Below are 21,514 nucleotides of genomic sequence, written 5' to 3'. Positions count from 1 at the left end.
GGATGGTGTGTTCAGCTGTGTTGCTTTTACGCCAAACATAACGTTTTGCATTGTTGCCAAAAAGTTAAATTTTGGTTTCATCTGATCAGAGCACCTTCTTCCACATGTTTGGTGTGTCTCCCAGGTGGCTTGTGGCAAACTTTAAACTACACTTTTTATGGATATCCTTAAGAAATGGCTTTCTTCTTGCCACTCTTCCATAAAGGCCAGATTTGTGCAATATACGACTGATTGTTGTCCTATGGACAGAGTCTCCCACCTCAGCTGTAGATCTCTGCAGTTCATACAGAGTGATCATGGGCCTCTTGGCTGCATCTCTGATCAGTCTTCTCCTTGTTTGAGCTGAAAGTTTAGAGGGACGGCCAGGTCTTGGTAGATTTGCAGTGGTCTGATACTCCTTCCATTTCAATATTATCGCTTGCACAGTGCTCCTTGGGATGTTTAAAGCTTGGGAAATCTTTTTGTATCCAAATCCGGCTTTAAACTTCTTCACAACAGTATCTCGGACCTGCCTGTGTTCCTTGTTCTTCAGGATGCTCTCTGCGCTTTTAACGGACCTCTGAGACTATCACAGTGCAGGTGTATTTATACGGAGACTTGATTACACACAGGTGGATTGTATTTATCATCATTGGTCATTTAGGTCAACATTGGATCATTCAGAGATCCTCACTGAACTTCTGGAGAGAGTTTGCTGCACTGAAAGTAAAGGGGCTGAATAATTTTGCACGCCCAATTTTTCAGTTTTTGATTTGTTAAAAAAGTTTGAAATATCCAATAAATGTCGTTCCACTTCATGATTGTGTCCCACTTGTTGTTGATTCTTCACAAAAAAATACAGTTTTATATCTTTATGTTTGAAGCCTGAAATGTGGCAAAAGGTCGCAAAGTTCAAGGGGGCCGAATACTTTCGCAAGGCACTGTATATGGCAGCCACAAACATTGGGACCTCAAACTCCCACTGGTACTGATGGCAATCAGAGCCACACGCAATAGGTCTACGGGAATAACACCATTCGAGATGATGACGGGCAGGCAAATGACGCTTCCACTGCATATCCTGTACCAACCGGGAGATGTTGCCACAGCCACCGCATACACGGCTCATCAAGACGTGGCTGACTTGCGAACCCACCTCCAGACTACCTTTGTGTACTCTCAAGAAAAGCTGGAAAAAAGTGCAGAAGGTGACAAGACTCATTACGACAAAAAGGCCTCACACCTGGAGTTCGAGGTCTGGGATAAGGTCTGGTACGAAATATACACCAAACCCGTGGAAAAAGTTCTTGCCCCACTGGTCAGGACCATACGAGATTGTGTTCATGCCGTCACCTGTGGCTTATCAAATCAGAATCAGCAAAGGTTGACAAAACACCACGTTCAAGTTGGTCCACAGGAACCAAATCAAGTTGTACACACCTCCCATGGGAATAGAAGGGGGACAGTCAGTCCCAAATAGATAGAACCCTTGCAAATCAGAGGTACAAAAAATACATATTCATGTACCCTCAGCTGATCCCTTCCAGGAGATCAGTATGTTGTACCTAACATATTTTCTACTCTTCCCAGCTACAAGTTATACGTTTCGTTGTCACTGTTGATATTGTCCTGCGTTGTGCTGTTCAGAATAGGAAAATCAGCTAACTTAGCTGTGTCAAAACTGAAATAAACAAACAATATCTCTAATTATGCGTTTTTGTAGGATGGTTCCTTTGGCTGATTTTTTAAAATATTTTTTTTATTTCACCTTTATTTAACCAGGTAGGCTAGTTGAGAACAAGTTCTCATTTGCAACTGCGACCTGGCCAAGATAAAGCATAGCAGTGTGAACAGACAACACAGAGTTACACATGGAGTAAACAATTAACAAGTCAATAACACAGTAGAAAAAAAAGAGAGTCTATATACATTGTGTGCAAAAGGTAGGTAGGCGAATAATTACAATTTTGCAGATTAACACTGGAGTGATAAATGATCAGATGGTCATGTACAGGTAGAGATATTGGTGTGCAAAATAGCAGAAAAGTAAATAAATATAAACAGTATGGGGATGAGGTAGGTAAAATTGGGTGGGCTATTTACCAATAGACTATGTACAGCTGCAGCGATCGGTTAGCTGCTCAGATAGCAGATGTTTGAAGTTGGTGAGGGAGATCCTGACACTCTGCACCCTGGTCAAAACCAACCCAGCAGATGTACTCATGAGCGGACCCCCTACGAGAATCATTCTCCGCGATGATCCAGGACTCCTTGTAACCAACTGCAGAGTACACATGCAGATGGTGTACGTCCGCCTAGATGCAGGGAACTTTACCGCCAACACATTCCACCTGCGGCACATTTGATTTGGTCCAGGGCTGACTGGACCACGCAGGCAGGTAAGCACGCCCAGTTGGACACTGCCCATATTTTGGCCCAACTCCAAAAGTTCACAGTAGCCCAGTCAGACTAGCAGAGCCCAGGCTTGAAAAACTATTTGTTGGGGCGCTACTCTCAATAGGTGTCGCCATAGGGTCACTATTTGCTCTAGGTACTACTGCCGTCAGCGCAATCAATCTAACCACAGTCAAAAGAAACATTAGGGAGATTACAGAAGAAATTACACTTATCCAGCAACAGATGAAATCACAGGCACTCAGGTTGCAGCATGTGGGAAGGTCTCTCCAGGACACTATTCTAGTGGTAAACACGAATACTCTCCTGAACAAAACCCTTCTGTCGGTAGGAAAGATATTGGAAAATTGGCAAAAGATTCTGAACCCCCTCACATGATCCATCCACGGCATCCCTAGCATCTTTCCCAGAGTTTGCTAGGTCAGCCCTGTAGTGTCACCAATGTAAGCCTCGTCACTCAGGTTGCCATTTTAGAGACTGTCTTAAGCCACACACCGTCATGTCTAGTTAACGTCTGCCTAGATCCACCAGCCTGGACAACCGGACGACACATCCGGAAAGACAAACCACAACCAGGACATCCCATGGCCATTCTTGTGGTGGTCTGCAGCTTGCAGAAATCCTACCAGGTTAAACCACCAGAGGGGGACTGTCACGACGATCCACAAACAGAACATTCCATGGTCATTCTTGTGGTGGGCTACAACTTGCAGAATCCTTCCAAAATAAAACCCACCAGAGGGGGACTGTCATGAGTGTCCACAAGAAGTAGGTCAGACCAGGTTTCCAATGCATAACTTAAAGCAGACCCCTCTCACCCTAGAGGGGGAAGGAAATTGAGGGAGAAGATTCAGGCCTGCGCTCTCAAGATTCACCAAAAATAATGTACTTTTGTTTCAACAGACTTTTCCCGGTGAAACTCTAACAAGTTCAAAAGAGCTTATTTGGAACAATATTTCTAACATAGAACGTGGGGAAAGGTCAAAGGCGGTCTACAGAACACTAATGTCATTTTGGTTGTTATTTTGTGATGTCATCTTTTTTTTTTATAAAGGAAACACTGTAACTTAGAAAGTATACCCACTACATATATGAAGTTTCCGTACTCTGCGTTGTGAATGTAATATTAAAAAATTATGAAAGTGTTTTTGTTAAGAAGAGAGGGATGTGATTTGAGAAGTTCTAAGAGATCCTTGCTTTACCTAACTTTGCACAGTGAGTAGTTACCACAGGGAGTGAGATCAGGGAGTGTGCCAGCCTGCCGGGACTGCCCCTTTCGAACAAACTGTATAAGTGACGGGTTAAGAAAATAACACATCAGACCAGAAAAACGGGAAACTGCAGCTGCACGTTTCAAGTGGTTTGAACTTTGAGTAGAGATGATGAACTCACCTTTCGGACAATCACTGATAGGCTGATTAGCTGTCCCAAGTAAAGTATCTTCGAAAGAGAATTAAAGTAGGACCATCTTGTTACTCTGCTCAAACCTTCGATACGGCTGTCTAGCCTATCTTCAAAGAAGCCTCTTCAAGAGTGTATGGAAGGATAGTCAACTCTTAGTTCTGTACAGGACTACATGACAAGTCACCGGATAGACGACAACTACAAATAAGGACAACAATAGAAGACTTGTTGGAACCATTTTTTAGACAATCAGAGCCTTACAAACGTGCCGTGAAAAGGCCCAAACCCCTTTTCAAGGCTGCCCGGTTCACCAAGAGACCCCTGGCGATCCCAAACATTTCACATAGGTACATTCATGATTTCTTACTCAAAGCATGGGGCAGTTTGTGTTTAAAGTATATGGTTACTGTAGGTGAGAGTAGTTTCTGAATGTACCAATGTTAAGTGTCTCTGTCCCTCTCTCTCCCTCTCCATCTCTTATTTAACAAGCATCAATGTTGTTGTCATTCTGCTAGGGACCTGTTTTCAGCGTATTGTGTCTCCAGTCAATAACCGGTGCAGAGTGTGTATGTTTAAAAATAATAAATAATTAAACCAATTTGTATAGTACTGAATAATAAGTAAGGCTCTGGTTTTTACAGATGCAAGGAGACTGTTCAGAATGTAGCACCTTCTTCACGACTATGTGCATGTGTGTACATTTCATGTGCTCTGTGATGTATTTATAGGTTCATCCTCTCACTTGGATGGCAAGGATTTTCAGGTTGTCATAATGGTTGACGTACACATGAATTATAAGTATTTTTTTAATCATAATCTGGATGGAACCCGTATGGTAAACCCCATTCAGTGAGGTTGACCTACACTGAGTGTGAAAAACATTAGGAACATCTGATCTTTCCATGACATAGACTGAGCAGGTGTCGCACCCTGATCTGTTTCACCTGTCTTTGTGCTTGTCTCCACCCCCCACCAGGTGTCTCCCATCTCCCCTCATTATCCCCTGTGTATTTATACCTGTGTTATATGTTTGTCAGTTGCCAGTTCGTCTTGTCAGGTCTTACCAGCGTGTTTTTCAGTCTCCCTGCTTTCTCAAGTTCTGTTTCCTAGTTTCCCCAGCTCTGACCATTCTGCCTGCCCTGACTCCGAGCCTGCCTGCCGTTCTGAACCTGCCTGACTCTGACCCATTTTCGAACCTCTGCCTGTCCTGACCCCGAGCCTGTCTGCTGTGCTGTACCTTCGTGACTCTGCCCTGGATTACGGACCTCTGCCTTCCTTTGACCTGTATTTTTCCTGCCCCCTGTTTGGGTCAATTAACATCTGTGACTCTAGCTGTCTGCATCTGGGGCTTCCCTAAAACATGATACCAGGTGAATCCAGGTGAAAAGCTGTTAAACTGTTAAATCCACTTCAATCAGTTTAGATGAAGGGAAGGTTAAATAAGGATTTTTAAGCCTTGAGACATGGATTTGGTATCAAATCAAATCAAATCAAATTGTATTTGTCACAATACACATGGTTAGCAGATGTTGATACGAGTATAGCGAAATGCTTGTGCTTCTAGTTCCGACCATGCAGTAATATCTAACAAGTAATCTGACCTAACAATTTCACAACAACTTCATTATACACACAAGTGTAAAGGAATGAATAAGAATATGTACATACAAATATATGAATGAGTGATGGCCGAACGGCATAGGCAAGATGCAGTAGATGGTATAGAGTACAGTATACATATGAGATGAGTAATGTAGGGTAAAGTGGCATTGTTTAAAGTGGCATTGTTTAAAGTGGCTAGTGATACATTTATTACATCAATATTTCATTATTAAAGTGGCTAGAGATGAGTCAGTATGTTGGCGGCAGCCACTCAATGTGAGTGATGGCTGTTTAACAGTCTGATGGCCTTGAGATAGAAGCTGTTTTTCAGTCTCTCTGTCCCCGCTTTGATGCACCTGTACTGACCTCGCTTTCTGGATGGTAACGGGGTGAACAGGCAGTGGCTCGGGTGGTTGTTGTCCTTGATGATCTTTTTGGCCTTCCTGTGACATTGGGTGGTGTAGGTGTCCTGAGGGCAGGTAGTGACCCCGGTGATGCGTTGTGCAGACCTCACTACCCGCTGGAGAGCCTTACGGTTGTGGGCGGAGCAGTTGCCGTACCAGGCGGTGATACAGCCTGACAGGATGCTCTCGATTGTGCATCTGTAAAATAGTCTTTTTGGTGACAAGTCAAATTTCTTCAGCCTCCTGAGGTTGGAAAGACAAAAGATTTAAGTGCCTTTGAACCGGGTATGTCAGTAGGTGCCAGGCGCACCGGTTTGTGTCAAGAACTGCAATGCTGCTGGACTTTCCACACTCAACAGTTTCCCAAATCAAGAAAGGTCCACAACCCAAAGGACATCCAGACAATTTGACACAACCGTGGGAAGCATTGGAGTCAACATGGGACAGTATCCCTGTGGAACGCTTTCTACGCCTTTTAGTCCATGCCCCAACGAATTCTGGCTGTACAGAGGGCAAAAGTGGGTGAAACTCAATATTAGGAAGGTGTTTCTAATGTTTTTTACTCTCATTGTATATCTGATCTGTTTTTTTTTAACTCAACCAACTTAACCCAGATGGTACGCTTTTTGGGGGCAAGTGCTAGCAACAACACTGAGTGGAGATTTTGAAGAGTGAGCATTAACAGGTAAGCCTATTGAGCCGCCAACATCTGTAACCTCGGACACCCAGCGCATCTGTCCACAAGAGACTACACCCTTGTGACTGTTATTACTGAATTGGATGCGGCTGAGAAGAAATTCAATCATTTGTTGTTACACCTCTGTAATGACAGACTGCAATTACTACCAGTTACACATGATTTTTTTACAGTGTCACTATGAGTTATTACAATGAAGTACAATACTAATTACACGTGTAATTACACAGTAATAAGGAGCCCTTAAAATAAAGTGTTACCAGATTTTTCTATTCCTTTTAGGTTTTCTGGTTGAAATGCACTAGCTGCAAACCTCACAACTGTAATGATATTACCTACTGCTGAAAATTAGGTTTACAGTTGACAACTGATTGTTAAAAGGAGCCCAGCAGCCCAGCCTAACTTTTTCACATCCTAATTGATTGGCTATTGATTTGTGGAGCCTCTAATCCTCAGCTTCCTCTTCTCCATTCCGAAAGCTTCTCCCATTTGCGAGTAAGAATGTAAACACATTCATATTTGAGTTGGTTACAGACATTTCCATATGACAGTTAACAGAAGTCTAGGATGCATTGCCTCAACTGTAAACATGTCTTAAGTTGTCATGCCATCGTCCCATACAGTACTGTCGTGTGACATCAAAGAGCTCCCAGTTCTAGACAGTCCAGTGAAATCCACAAGCCTTCCAGATCCAGACTACAAGGCATGTCTGATTGCCATCGTGCTGGGGCCCACTCAATGTGTGTGAATTGTGACAGCACTGTGCGCGGAGGATTTGTAGAAAGGTTGTGGATGTGATATTTAAAGGGGATTGGCAGGCCGTGAGGAGAACAATCCCATTCGTCTGCCACCATGGTGCTATCTCCGCTGAAGCCTGAAGGACATAGAGGAGAGACAGAGGAAATGAAACAGATACATATCTATGTGTTGTTTGATTCAATCCTTCAGAAGAGACGACAGAGACAGAGAAAGGAGTTTCACTTCACTATAGCCTATGTACCTCACTGTACAACTGTAGAAATACATTGTTGAAAGCCTTAAGAGCCAGCCACAATATGTTAATATGTTTACCCCCCAAACACAAAGGTTTGGGGGGTAAATCACAATGCATTCCTATTACAATAACAACAATTTGACGAAACACATCCTTTATGCTCTAAACATGTCATTCTAGACCATTGGCTGGATAAAATGTTGACCAATGTCAGTGGGAAAACATAAAGAGTTACGTGTTGCCTTGACTTGCGTGCATCCCTGTGTGCGCGTGTGCATGCGTTACGCCTTTGTGTGTGTGTGCACACGTGTGTGTACAGTATGTGCATACACATTAAGCATGTGTTTATGTGTGTGTGTGTGTGCATGAGTGCATGTCTCACTTGTTCCGTTCCCCAATAAGAGACCAAGTGGGTTCTGAAAGGCATCCATGGGGGGGGCTACAGAGTGCTGGTCAAGCAACTCCAGTTGAGTCTTAAAATATCTATTTTTCCAACTGAAGCACTGAAGCACTGAAGTCCTTAAATATCAGCGGTGCTAGCACAGGTGAAGCACCTTCTGACTAAAGAGGACAACAGGTGCAACACATCCTGGTCAATGAGGATGACTCCAATCATCCTCAAAAGACCAGAAAGGACGAGGCGAAGTGAAAGGGCTAACTGGGCCCGAAATCTGTTTTCTCCAGCAGGTGCTGTTATTTCCAAGTTTTTTTTTCCTGCTCACCAATCGAGGAATTTTTGTGTAGAGGTCAATTAGAGTGTCAAATTTGGTTAACAATACATCGAATAGATTTTTCCTATGTGTGACTTATTTGATAGAAGTTTCATGATGATTAAGTTGTAAGAGTGTGCTGATTTCAGGAGGACACGTGACATCCCGGCAACTTTGAGAAAATCCACTAGTTAGCACACCCACAATGTTATAAACCCAGACTATTTCTAAAATGTATCTTCTGAAAATGTGATTTTAAACATAATCCTAACCATAACCACACTTCTAACCCCTGACCTTAAATTAAAACCATACATTTTTATGATATAGACAACTTGGTAACTAGTGGAAATAGTTGTGACTGATGTTCACACACATATCTGATCTCTCATTGGTTGGAATGGTCCCACCCGATCTTGCCTCCTGCCCGACTGCCTACCATTTTTGAAGGCATTTATTTGTATTGGGCTGTAATTCAATTTATGTGAGGTATTATTATTTTTTTTTTAAAGAAGCTTAATATAGTATGAGAAAATAATGTTTGTTTCCCAGTGTTGAAAATTCAACTAGCATAGTTGCTCACTAAAATGCTATTTGATACCTTAAATTCTATTTGAATGTTTGTGGTTGTTGAGCCTATACTGAGAGAGCCAGTGAACCATCGTGCCCCCTCCATCCACCCTCAAGTGGAAAGCAAAATGAATCTTTTATTAAAGTCAGAATTTCCACTTGTGCAGAAAGTTCAGGTAGGGATTCGTCAAAGGGTCCAATTCTGGGGAGCTCTCTCCGTTATCACCCATGAATCTGTCTGATTGTTGCTATTCCACTAACATATTGTATAATGGGAAATGGCCCTCAGTGCATGGTAGCCACTGCAGCTATAGCTCATACTGTACATATACATGTCTCTCGTCGCACACAACAAGCCAACCTACTCAGAAAATGTCAGGAAATAGTAAATATCATGACTTTAGATTGATAAGGGGTATAAATGGATGGGTAAAACCATCACAAAGATATAGACGAGCAAGAGAGAGAGAGGGGAAGAGAAAGAGAGAGAAAGTCGGGGGCTGTGCACTTTGTTGAGGAGCTAGCAGTAAACTGAAATATTAATCATCATAAAAGGGGCATGCATGATGACAAGAAGACTAAGGGCAATAATATACTGTATATTGATGAAAACAAGGGCATGGAAAAGTAGCTTTGGGTTATATGAGAATGAGGGGCTTGCTTGGTATTTTAATGCAGTTCCGCAGTATCTATGCTGCTAATACTTAGACTACGCTGGCTATTATATCTTTGGCTGAGCAAGTGGATGTCTGGTGAAAGTGTTTCAAACTCACCAGCCTATAAAATAGCTGTGACTTTAACCTGTGTCTATACTGACAGGTCTGCTAGAAGAACGACGTAATGATAATTGCCCAAATAGTAACCTTGGGCAGCAAAAGGGATTAAACTAAAAGGGTATTTTTTTAAATACAGGTATACTGAGAAGCCAAGTGGTGGCTAAGATGACAGGGTAAAAATGTTTTCCACATCATCACCCTGGAGACTTGAAAGATCACTCGCCGTCAATTACCTGGGCAAGACCAGAGGTGCCCGGGCAGAGGAGACTTTCTTTGGGGGGGGGGGGGGGGGGGGGGGCTGTTGAGGCGGCACACCTGGGTCAGGAGCTGGTTCAGTGGCTGAATTAGTCATGTTTGCAGTTGCTAAGCACCACAGGCCTCTGTGGATCATTTAACCCTGTGAGAGGCTGTCTCAACTCAAAGATAACCCTCTAGCCTGCTGGGGAATGAAATACACCACCGACCATTGTAATGGTAGTTTGGTGTACGATTAATATCCATAGACTGTGTAAACATATTGCATTCATTAATAATGCAACATTTTGTCTGAAAGTAGCAGGCCTACAAGGAATGTCCCATGGGAAAAAGGACGACAGCAAGCGCTCCTTCTTCTATCTAAACTCCTGTTGTTGACTAGCATCCCTTGCTGTGATGCAATGCCCTTAACGGCTTGCCCAATCAAAACTGCCATTAGCTGCTGTTGCACGTCGTCTCCTGACCTTCCTCAGATATTCTGTTAGGGATTTGCAAATTGAATTATAGCCCGATGGAAACCGTCAAACGTGTCACTGTGGGTGTAAAAGGTTTTGCCGGAGCCATTGATTCAGACTAACTTTGATTAGACGGTGAGGATGAGTTACATTTTTCAGGAAGTCTGCTGTAAACTATTGTGGATGGGAGTGGCACACAGTCTTTTTATGAATGAGGAGGGTTGATCAAATCCTGCAGATCAGGGAGAAATGCGCTGGTGTCAGAAAGAGATAATCACATTGCTTGGGGAGAGAGAGAAATGCTGTCAAACTAGTTATCTTCTCGCGAGGAGGGTGGCAGTGAGAATGATTAGAATGCTTCACATTGATGTCATTCCTCTCTGGTGAGATAAACGTTGTGGGAGGGTTTTCGATTCCATTGCACACAGGTTTCGGGTCACTTCCACCTGTCAGTGAAGCATTAAGTTGAGTAGACACGACAGATCTGATATGGTTTGACTCATGGGATATGTTACGGTATGGTCATGGCTACTATGCTGGAGTATTTTTTTTAAAACACAAAAAAAAAAAACGTTTGGTCACCTGTGCCATGGAAATGGGAACATAAGTATATGCAAATATATTTCTCAATGCATTTCAGTTCTATTCAATATAATGTGTCAACCGGGCAGCTTAGTCTTGCACAAGATATAGTGCTCTTGGTTGGTCACCACAGTGAGTAGAATGAAAAACCTTCACTATTTGCCAGCTAATGAAAAAATTATTTTATTTTATTTTATTTTTTATTTTACCTTTATTTAACCAGGTAGGCAAGTTGAGAACAAGTTCTCATTTACAATTGCGACCTGGCCAAGATAAAGCTATATTATATATATATATTATATATATATTATATATTATATATTATATATATATTATATATTATATATATATATTATATTCCACTCATGGTCATAATTACATATTTATAGATGTCGACAACAGACAGCAAGGTCATCCTTACAATTTAAATTAACAATAACAATGTTATATAATATTGAGCATTCAGAATAACCTACCTAATTACAGCGTCGATAACGTAGAGACATAAATCAATAGAGTATCAATACACTTTTCCCAACAGTGATGTACTGTACTTCTTAGTCACTAAGCCTGACATCAGTGTTACCCTGTCCAGAGTTATCTTTCAACATGCCATTGTTGGCTTTCTAGTACCCTTTTTACACTATCTTGCCAACCCGAAACAAATTGTACTGGCTCGGATAGATTCTTCTCACATGACTATTTTTAGCACAATTCCAGCAACAACAGTGGATATGTAACCAGACCAGCTCAGTACAGCTTGGTTTGGTGCGTCTCGGTTCGGCACAGTAGTGTGAAAGGCTCACTAACTGTCCTCCAGTAGCTGCACTACCTCCTCTTTCTGACACTTCCTGGCCAGGGATAGGGCTGTGCAGCCTGTCGAGTCCTTACTACTCCTCTCTGCCCCGTTCATTAGCAGGGCTTTGATAATGGGAACACTGCCGTTCTGGGCAGCCAGATGTAATGGGGTGGCCTGGCTCTTGTTCAGAGCGTTGACGTTGGCCCGATGCGAAATGAGCTGGAGCACACTGGAGAAAAGGCCGCCGTTACACGCCAAGTGGAGCGCAGTCCAGCCGCTATCCTCTGCCATGTCGGGATTGGCCTTGGCCGACAGCAGCTTGGACACCACTTCCTCTTGCCCGTGGTGGCAGGCCAAGTGGAGGGGTGTCCAGCCACCCTTTCCTGGCAGGTCCATAGAGCACTGGTGGGCTTCTAGTTCCAGCACGGTGGTCGCGTGGCCCTTCAGCGCCGCCAAGTGCATGGGCGTCCAACCCTGGAGGGTCCTGGGGTCGGGATTTGCCCCGTTGCCCAACAGTAGCCTGCAGATGCCCGTGTGTCCCTTGAGGGCGGCGAAGTGTAATGGGGTGTAGTGCCGGCTGTCCAGGGAGTTGACATCGGCGCCAGCTGTCACCAGCTGCCTGGCTACCCTGTTGTGGCCCTCCTCGGCTGCCAGGTGTAGAGCGGTGGTCAGGGAGTGGTCCATCCCGTTTGGGTCAACTCCCTTACCGAGCAGGAGCTTGGCGATGGCGAGGTGGCCGTACACACTCGCCACGTGGAGCGCCGTCCTCCCGTGGACCTCCTCATGCTCTTCGGCGCTTCCCATCCGCGTCAGGAGGAGACGCACAACGTTCTCGTGGCCGTTCTGAGTGGCCAGGTGAAGCGGCGTCCACCCGGCTTTCTCCTTAACGCTAGGCTGGGCGCCACTGTCCAGTAGCAGACGGACAACTCTGCTGTCGTCGCTTTGAGCGGCAAAGTGCAGAGGAGTCCACTGGTCCCCATCTCCAAGTTTAACATCTGCCCCGTGCTCCGTCAGTAAGGAGCATATCTCGTGGAACTTGTGGAGCACCGCCACAATGAGAGGAGTGTATCCTCTGACGCTCTGTGAGTTTACCTCCGCACCAAGACTCAAGACATGCCTCACACTCTCCGTGTCACCACTAACCACTGTGTAGTGGAGAAGAGTGTTGTTGTCTTTGAAGAGCATAGACACATGCTCCTTCCTAAGGGCCTGTCTGAAGTTTTCAAAGTCTTTCCTTGATAGAATATTGAGAATGTCATCCCTGGTGTTGCTCGTGTCTGTGAATGTAAAAAAGCAACATAAACCAGATAAGACACAGAGGCAGAGGTATTGCCAATGCAAATCAATCTGATACAGTATAACAATATGTCTGCTGCCTCATTTGATTGTGGCAGTAGCCATGGTTAATTGAAGAGTGCATGCATTTGCATACAAGTTGGCTTTGTCTAAAGAGACATGGCTTTCCTCCAATGCATTTTGTTCAGTCTAAGAGCCAGAGATAAATAAGCATTTTTTTCACATGGTCCAAAGCTACACCTTCTCCAGTTTTTAATACGTGGAAAACACTTGGTAGAATTGCATTTTAAATGTCAGCCCTAGAAGCACTGAGACACACAGAACATGAGTTTTCCCCATGCACTCACCTGGAGGGTTGGCGAGTGAGCACGTGGATTTCTTAATGGAGATATAATGAACAAGTGTTAATAGTAGTCATCATAATAGCAGCACATCAACAAGTCAATGTTGTTATTAATGGGGCTAATGACAACTGTTTATAACGCATACATTATACAACCATACAGTTGGCATAGTCAAGGTCTTCTTTAACATACATTCACATGGGAGAGAGAGAGAGACAGGCAGACTGGCAGACAGGCAGACAGACAGACAGACAGACAGACAGACAGACAGACAGACAGACAGACTTTGTTTGAGAGCTTTGTATCTGTTATCTCAACATTGATGGTGGATGCTGTATCTGTTATCTCAACATTGATGGAGGATGCAGCACTGAGCACTCACTCTTCTGAAGATGGGCGACAGCATGGTATAATCAGGTTTGTGTGTCTTATCCCCGTTGCTACATCCACCTATTCCCAGGATGTCGCTCAGAGCTTCTGTCTTTCGAACAGTGTCTGGAAATAAACAAACAGACAAAGAGGTTTGGTCATTAAAAACATATTCTCAAATTCAGAGGGATTTGATTGATGCAGTGCATGCATCCGTCATACTCAAAATGTTAACAAGATGTGTAAACGTGTGAATAATGTATGCTATTTTTTTACAATTCTGTTTGTAAAATCCATGAGGCACAGTAGTTTTATTAAAAGTTTTCATATTATACAGTAACTGCTGTAGTCAACACAATACTAAAGGGCACTGAAGATGAAGAACAATTACCCTGAAACGATTGAACACTTTTGGTCATACTGATTTACGGTGTCCATTTTATGACATGTGAAGTAGAATGCAAATAACCTATTCTTATGTGTAATAATGCTGTAATATGGAAAATTGCTTAGTAATGTTGCTCATTTCGATGCGGCAGTGTATGCATACACATGGTGTTTATTAGTATTCGTTAACATGGCACTTTAATCCTTTGCCTTAATTGCTTGCCTGCAGCTTTTGTAAATGATCCAATCTTATCTGAGTTTATTTTAGAATATTACAATAAGGCATCTCACATCAGTGAGCATTACATTGAACAGAGCATGTGCTCTCCGAGTCTCTCTGAGTCTCCTCAAAGTCTACAATCAGAAAGCTGTCAGAGTACAAGCCCTGGACAGGATAATTATGATCTTCATGCAGAAACAGATGCAGAGTTACTGAGTGCTGTGCATTTCAGATCTGAGTGATGTCTGAGCACTTGGTAAATAAACTACCGGTAATTTACCAAAGTTACCATAATTTTCTGTAATTTTGGTCATTAACCGGACATCTATGGCAATCTATGGTAACTTAAGTGCTCCCGAGTGGAGCATCGGTCTAAGGCACTGCATCTCAAAGCTAGAGGCATCATTGCAAACCCTGGTTCAATTCCAAGCTGTATCACAACCGGCTGTGATTGGGAGTCCCATAGGGCCGTGCACAATTGTCCATGTTAGGGTTTGGCCGGGGTAGCCGTCATTGTAAATAAGAACTTGTTCTTAACTGACTTGCCTAGTTAAATAAAAAACGTTGTACCTTTTTAAAAAATGCATTCATATAAAGTATTCCTTTTTTTTTATATCTGTGTCCATTACAGCTTGGTCGCTTATTTTATAATTTTATATATTTTACATGTGAAAACCAAATAGTGAAGGTGCTGGAGGCAAAATACAAAACTGGAGAAACTTCCAGTCAGATGCACATTTATTTTAAGCCTTCAGTTAGTCGACCTTCATCAGAGCATAACTCCACAAACAATAGTGGGACAGATAAGGCCACACACAGTGGGTCAAAGTTAATTAAAGACCCTTGTGATAATCTAAAGTACCCAAAAAGGACACTTGATGTCATGTGATGAAAATTCCATAACATCCTTGAAAGTTACCAACATTCTGGTAGTTTACAGGAAATTGACAAAGTTACCAGTAATATACCCTCCCTTTGCAACCCGTCTGAGGATCTGGCCTCAGCATTGGTGACCCGTCATTCAGGGCAGCTGGGTTAGAGCTCCACATTTTGGGCTTGCCTGTTTTGCATATTATTTTGGCATTAATACGCGTCACATATCAGTTTGCAAACAACGTTAAAAAAATCATTAAGTTAATAAAGCCGCATTCAAATATGGTCTCTTTTTTTGTTAAGCAGCTCCAACGTGCAGGTGTTTCAGCCTAGCTTTCTGTGGTGGTGGTGGGGCAAGCCAGCAGAAAATATGGAACGTTGCACCGTGATTGGCTCAGTGTTCTGTCACTCATGGAGATACTACCTTACCACAAAGTCTAAGGGGAGACCTCGAAAATTCTAGCCCTTTGGGTGGTGACATAGAGTTACATTAGAAGTGTCCATCCAAGAAGGCTCAAGGTCATTGGCCACAGATAAAATGACATCAAATCACGTTATATATATATATACAGTAGCTTTGATTGGACTGATCATGTTAACATCATACTTTCAAAATCTTAGCTAGCAGTCTTCATCATGAATCAAGTTAAATATCTACTGGCAAATCCTTTTAAATTCTTGTCAAATAATGAAGAGAAATGATAGATAAAATGTATTGGTGCTCATCGGCCATTTGACACAAACATTACACAACAAGTTGAAAATTTAAAATTCAACGATTAGTGGTTTGGAAGGAAGTGAGCACAGCACAAGGTTAGTCCAAAAATGTCTTGTATGCTCCTGCATAAATGATGTAATATGCCAGGGAGATATGTATACTGTAGCTAAAAAAGTAATTCTAAGTGTATGTTGTGTAGTAAGCTGTTAGTAGCCCATGTGCCTCACGCTAATAATCTTAATTTTGCCACCACCTGACTTGGTGGTGCACGTGCACATGTAGCCTATAGCCTGTTTTAGAGAAACGTAATCATCTAATATTGTAAGAGCTTTCATTGTCTGCATATATGCCCGCGTTATTTATCCTACAGTTCTGACTTGGTGTACAGGGAGAATTCTGTAAGAACGGAACATGTTCTGAATTCTGTTGCTGTACATTTCAAAAGTGCTGAACAAATAGTTATATTGACAACGTCCGTCCTAGCTTGCTCATTAATGTCTTAATCGAAATTACGGATTGCCTCTTATTTGCTCGTCATTCCATTATGACAGAGATTGTACATCTCAATTGTCAGTAGAAACCACATATGTTTAAGCAAGTCAGACATATCAGTTATGTTTTTTTAAAAGCCAGTAAATGAGGCTGAATGAACTGTTTCGCTGCCAGACAAGGCTCCGCTGATAGCCAGGTGTAGCAAGGTGTTGGGACTGCTGTTGGGACTAATAGTTTGTGGGCACCGTTTATTACGGTTGTAGTGCAATGAATGTATTGCTTAGTGTACTATTGTGTAGTGGCTCAGCAGGCATGCATAATTTTAAATGTTATATTTTTTGCCCCAACAACATTTAAATGCTAAAATCGCCACTGGGCCTCAGCCAGTGTAAGATCGTTTACTGAACAAAGTCCACACAACATGTTCAGCCATATTGTGTCAATCTCCAACATATGGGCTTGCCTTGTTTTGAAGAAACAATGTGCTGGAGCAATCACATGGTAATGTGTATAGCTGTAGGCTTAATAAAGGGTGTATTTTTCTTTGAAAAGGGAAGCCTATGACACTTGGAGACAACAAAGGAGGCCCTTCATAATTTCTTTCTTCCCTTTTTCTGATAAAAAAATGGTGGCCATTCTGTTTCTATACTGTTTCTGATCATAACAAGGGGTGGCTATTCTCCCCCTCTTGTTGTCTCGAAGATAGTTTGTTTTGTTGTTGTTCTGTGCGGTTGGGTATGGAGAGGGACACACAATGTTATCTAGCCTGATCTAAGATCTTTTCGTATGTCTGGCATTGATGACAATGACCATAGGAGTTGGTTGGCGGTAAGTAGACAGAGGTGGACCAGTAACCAAAGTTTCCAGGCCGGGCAATGGAAAAGTGTGAGCTGAATTGGCTACTGGAGGGCTGCTGGTGTCAGATCATTACCATTATGCCATTGAGTAAGCCACGTAGCCCCAAAAATATCTCTCCATCTTGCACTGCACAATGGCTGACCATGTGCCTCTCAACATGTGGGTGTGTCTGAGGTAGGGAAAAAAGCAGAATACTAATTTTCTTTTTAACCAAATGGACAATATTCTACTCTACAGTATTTTACAGCACTAACAGATCTGGAATCAGGTGAAGTGTTACCTGAGAAGTCTGGCCTCTCTCTGGGATCCTGATCCCAGCACTGTTGCATTATTGTGATCATCTGCTCACATTCTTGTGGCTTGTCATCAGGGATATTTTCCAAGCCTGGCCTTCTACCTGATGCCACCTTCATCAGGACTGTCGTTGTACTGCTTCCTGTGACACAGGAAGTTATATGTTTTGTCAGATGAGAGATGATTTTCAAAAATGACCTCTCAATGTGATTATAAGCTTGTATAGTTTAACTACCTGAACTTTGTCAAAAACTACTGTGTATGTGATTTGATTTTTTGAAAATCTGATACTTGAATCAGAATGCATTACCACTACTCACGTTTCCCAGCTTGATAAGGTCTCTTCTGGGTCAGGATTTCCCACATCACAATAGAGAAGCTAAATTAAAACAAGGAACACGTAAGACCACTCTGACCGGACAGGATAACTTCAATGTGGTTCTTTCTCCGTGTATCTAATAACACTGAAGAAAAATATAAACGCAACATCAACAATTTCAACGATTTTACTGAGTTACAGTTCATATAAGGAAATCCGACAATTGAAATACATTCATTAGGCCCTAATCTATGGATTTCACATCAATCAAATTTCAATCAAATGTATTGATAAAACCTGTTTTACTTCAGCCGATGTCACAAAGTGCTGTACAGAAACCCAGCCTAAAACCCCAAACAGCAAGCAATGCAGATGTAGAAGCACAGTGGCTAAGAAAAACTCCCTATAAAGGCCAGAACCTAGGAAGAAACCTAGAGCAGAACCAGGTTCTGAGGGGTGGCCAGTCATTTTCTGGCTGTGCTGGGTGGAGATTATAACAGAACATGGCCAAGATGTTCAAACGTTCATAGATGACCGGCAGGGTCAGATAATAATAATCACAGTGGTTGTAGAGGGTGCAACAGGTCAGCACCTCAGGAGTAAATGTCAGTTGGCTTTTCATAGCTGAACATGACTGGGAATACAGATATACATCTGTTAGTGACATTTTTTAAAAGATGGGGCGTGGATCAGAAAACCAGTCAGTGTCTGGTGTGACCACCATCATGCAGCACGACACATCTCCTTCGCATATAGTTGATCAGGATGTGGAATGTTGTCCCTCTCCTCTTCAATGGCTGTGCAAAGTTGCTGAATATTGGCAGGAACTGGAACATGCTGTAGTACACGTCAATCCAGAGCATCCCAAACATGCTTAATGTGTGAGATATCTCAGTGCATTCAAATTGGCAACGATAAAATGCAATTTGTTTGTTGTCCGTAGCTTATGCCTGCCCATACCATAACCCCACCACCACCATGGGGCACTCACTGTTCACAATGTTGACATCAGCACACTGTTTGCCCACACAACACCATACACGCTGTCTGCCATCTGCCCGGTACAATTGAAACCAGGATTAATCTGTGAAGAGCACACTTCTCCAGCATGGAAGTGTTCATCAAAGGTGAGCATTTGCCCACTGAAGTCAATTACAACGCCGAACTGCAGTCAGGTCAAGACCTTGGTGAGAACGACAAGCATGCAGATGAGTTTCCCTGAGACGGTTTCTGACTGTTTGTGCAAACCAATATTTTCATCAGCTGTCCGGGTGGCTGGTATCAGGTGAGGAAGCCGAATGTGGGTGGGATGGTTGTGAGGCCGGTTGGACCTACTGCCATTTTCTCTAAAACGATGTTGGTAGAGAAATTAATATTCAATTATCTGGCAACAGCTCTGGTGGACATTCTTCCAATCAGTATGCCAATTGCCCGCTCCCTCAAAATTTGAGACATCTGTGGCATTGTGTTGTGTGACAAAACTGTACATTTTAGAGTGGCCTTTTACTGTCCCCAGCACAAGGTGCACCTGTGTAGTGATCATGCTATTTAATCTGCTTCTTTATATGCCACACTTGTCGGGTGGATGGATTGTCTTGGCAAAAGAGAAATGCTCACTAACAGGGATGTAAACAAATGTGTGAACAACATTTGAGCATATGGAACATTTTTGTGCATATGGAACATTTCTGGGATCATTTATTTCTGCTCATGAAACAAGGGACCAACACTAAACCTGTTGCATTTATATTTTTGTTCAGAGTACATTAAATCTAAATTACATTATCAAAGATTATACCTCATTAGAAACTATATTGAAAAAATCGATGACTTTAGGATCAAATACTGAACAAATTATTGAAATATCTAGTTAGTAACTCATAATGTTTCTATTACAGAGAGAGAGAAAACTAGCCTATTTACACTGTTCTATAGTGGGCCTATGTGTGAGTTTGTAGGAATTTGCCCTTGGCAACTACCTCACCTGTAAACATCGAACTTGGTTCCCGGATGCTCAGGGCACAGAGTGAATGTCTCTGGAGGTATGTAGAAAATGTTTCCTCTCGCAGTCAAGTTTTCAATGAATTCCTTCTTGTTCCCAGCCTCCTCCCACTTAATTAAGCCAAAATCTGAAATCTTTGGATGGAAATTTTCTTCAGACAGATAATCATTACTGCGTATGTACCACTGAACTCTTATTCAGATATAACCCTACATTTTTTAATGTTTGCATGCCTAATTAACAAAATAGTCAAGATATCATTAAGGACCCTCGTCTCGCTCATTACACTTTTTAAAAATAGGAATAGCTGCTTAAACGGCATACCAGTCTCTCTGCGGAGCTATTCTCACCTTGATGTGGAGGTGATCGTCTAGAAGGATGTTTGAAGGCTTCAGGTTCAGGTGGAGAAGTGGAGGGTTCATGCTGTGAAGGAAGTTCATACCCATGGTGACCTCGTGAATCATCTGGAACTTCTTGGGCCACATCAACACGTGGCTGGTGAGGAGACGATCCAGGGAGCCATTATTCATGTACTCCATCACCATGGAGGGAGGGTCATTACACACCCCGTAGATGGACACAATGTACTTGAATGTCACTTTCTCCATCTTGGATGCTTCCTCTATCATTCTCCTACAAATAAAGAAAAGATAAGTGTAAGGAGGAGTTGACAGGTTTTTTTTACACACCTGAGCAGCCTCAGCCCAAATATTTTTGTTGTCACTTTCAACCTTTCTAATCTAAAACACTTGTTTTCCCAGTAATTAGACCACTACTGCAAACTGCTAATTATTCAAACTCCCAAATGTGCTCCCTTTTAGTGATTGATATTCCATTAAAAATGATGTGATTTATTCTGTGAAATGTTTGCTCTGATCTAGAGTATATCTTCTAGGCCTGTAATAAAGCCACATTAACCATACCTGTAGAGACTGGTGCCAGTAAGGGTGGTATTGAAGCTTTTCAGGGCACACTTTTCCCTCCAAAGCTTGACTTTCACTCTGTAGACCTGGCCAAAGCTGCGTTCTGTCACCTTAATCCAGTCAGCCTCAAAGTCATCCTTCCTGAAGATCCTGAACTTCTCCAGGCCCCCTTCAACACGATCCATAGGGGGGCAGAGCTCCTCCTGTGTGTCACAACACCGCCTCAAATCTCACACAAACTCTGAATAATTTCTCCGCGGGGTCACCCTTGTCCATGAAGTGTGTAAACAACTACTGAGGAGGCGAGGCAGCAAACAAGTGTGTCTAAGACTCGATTGTGGTTTACTGTGGGTTGTGGGAGGAGCCATGTCACTGCTTGTTTTCATAGCAATGTAACAAGACCGGTTTCCACTGCGCTATCTGCCAAGAAAATTGCTTAGGTTCCCACCAGAGAGCAGGAAGGAAACCTGATAAAGCAGATAGCTCTGATACCTGGAATGCTGTAGTGTATATACTCACTCAAATGCTATGATGAGCTTTTGCGCATGAGTGTTTGACAGTGTTTGACAGAGTATCAACCAATCACAATAGAGACATCCATAATGATGGGTATTTTTTTAATTGTACTTTTAATTGTTTTAAGAAGGTCATCCTTATGACAATTTTGATATTTTATATATAATTTTAAGACACCTTGAAGTATAAAAAAAAATATTTTCAAAAATGATTTGATAATTGGCCTTACTGCAATTTGCGCATTCAAACGATTCACGACAT

The 21,514-nt window shown here is 42.5% G+C and overlaps 1 protein-coding gene across 2 annotated transcripts; it reads right to left on the bottom strand.

The window, feature by feature from the left end:
- Window positions 1-11,212: 11,212 nt before the first annotated feature.
- ankk1 (ankyrin repeat and kinase domain containing 1) lies at window positions 11,213-21,086 on the bottom strand. Of its 2 annotated transcripts, XM_021587317.3 has the most exons (8): window positions 20,738-21,086; window positions 20,165-20,447; window positions 19,797-19,948; window positions 17,814-17,872; window positions 17,480-17,635; window positions 13,665-13,777; window positions 13,286-13,316; window positions 11,213-12,919 (listed from the first exon to the last, which is right to left on the bottom strand). In XM_021587317.3, the coding sequence occupies exons 1-8, from the start codon at window positions 20,920-20,922 to the stop codon at window positions 11,649-11,651; spliced, it is 2,250 nt and encodes a 749-aa protein (XP_021442992.2). In that variant the 5' UTR covers window positions 20,923-21,086; the 3' UTR covers window positions 11,213-11,648. The 2 variants fall into 2 exon arrangements, with proteins under 2 accessions (XP_021442992.2, XP_090080373.1); XM_090224247.1 differs by lacking the exons at window positions 17,480-17,635; window positions 17,814-17,872; window positions 19,797-19,948; window positions 20,165-20,447; window positions 20,738-21,086 and adding an exon at window positions 17,273-17,373.
- Window positions 21,087-21,514: the final 428 nt, after the last annotated feature.

Source organism: Oncorhynchus mykiss, chromosome 27 (genome assembly GCF_057628025.1).
Source record: "Oncorhynchus mykiss isolate SJ-2025 chromosome 27, ASM5762802v1, whole genome shotgun sequence".
Taxonomy (NCBI): domain Eukaryota; kingdom Metazoa; phylum Chordata; class Actinopteri; order Salmoniformes; family Salmonidae; genus Oncorhynchus; species Oncorhynchus mykiss.
Note: the sequence above shows the minus strand (reverse complement) of the source record. Positions and strands in the feature narration are given on the sequence as shown.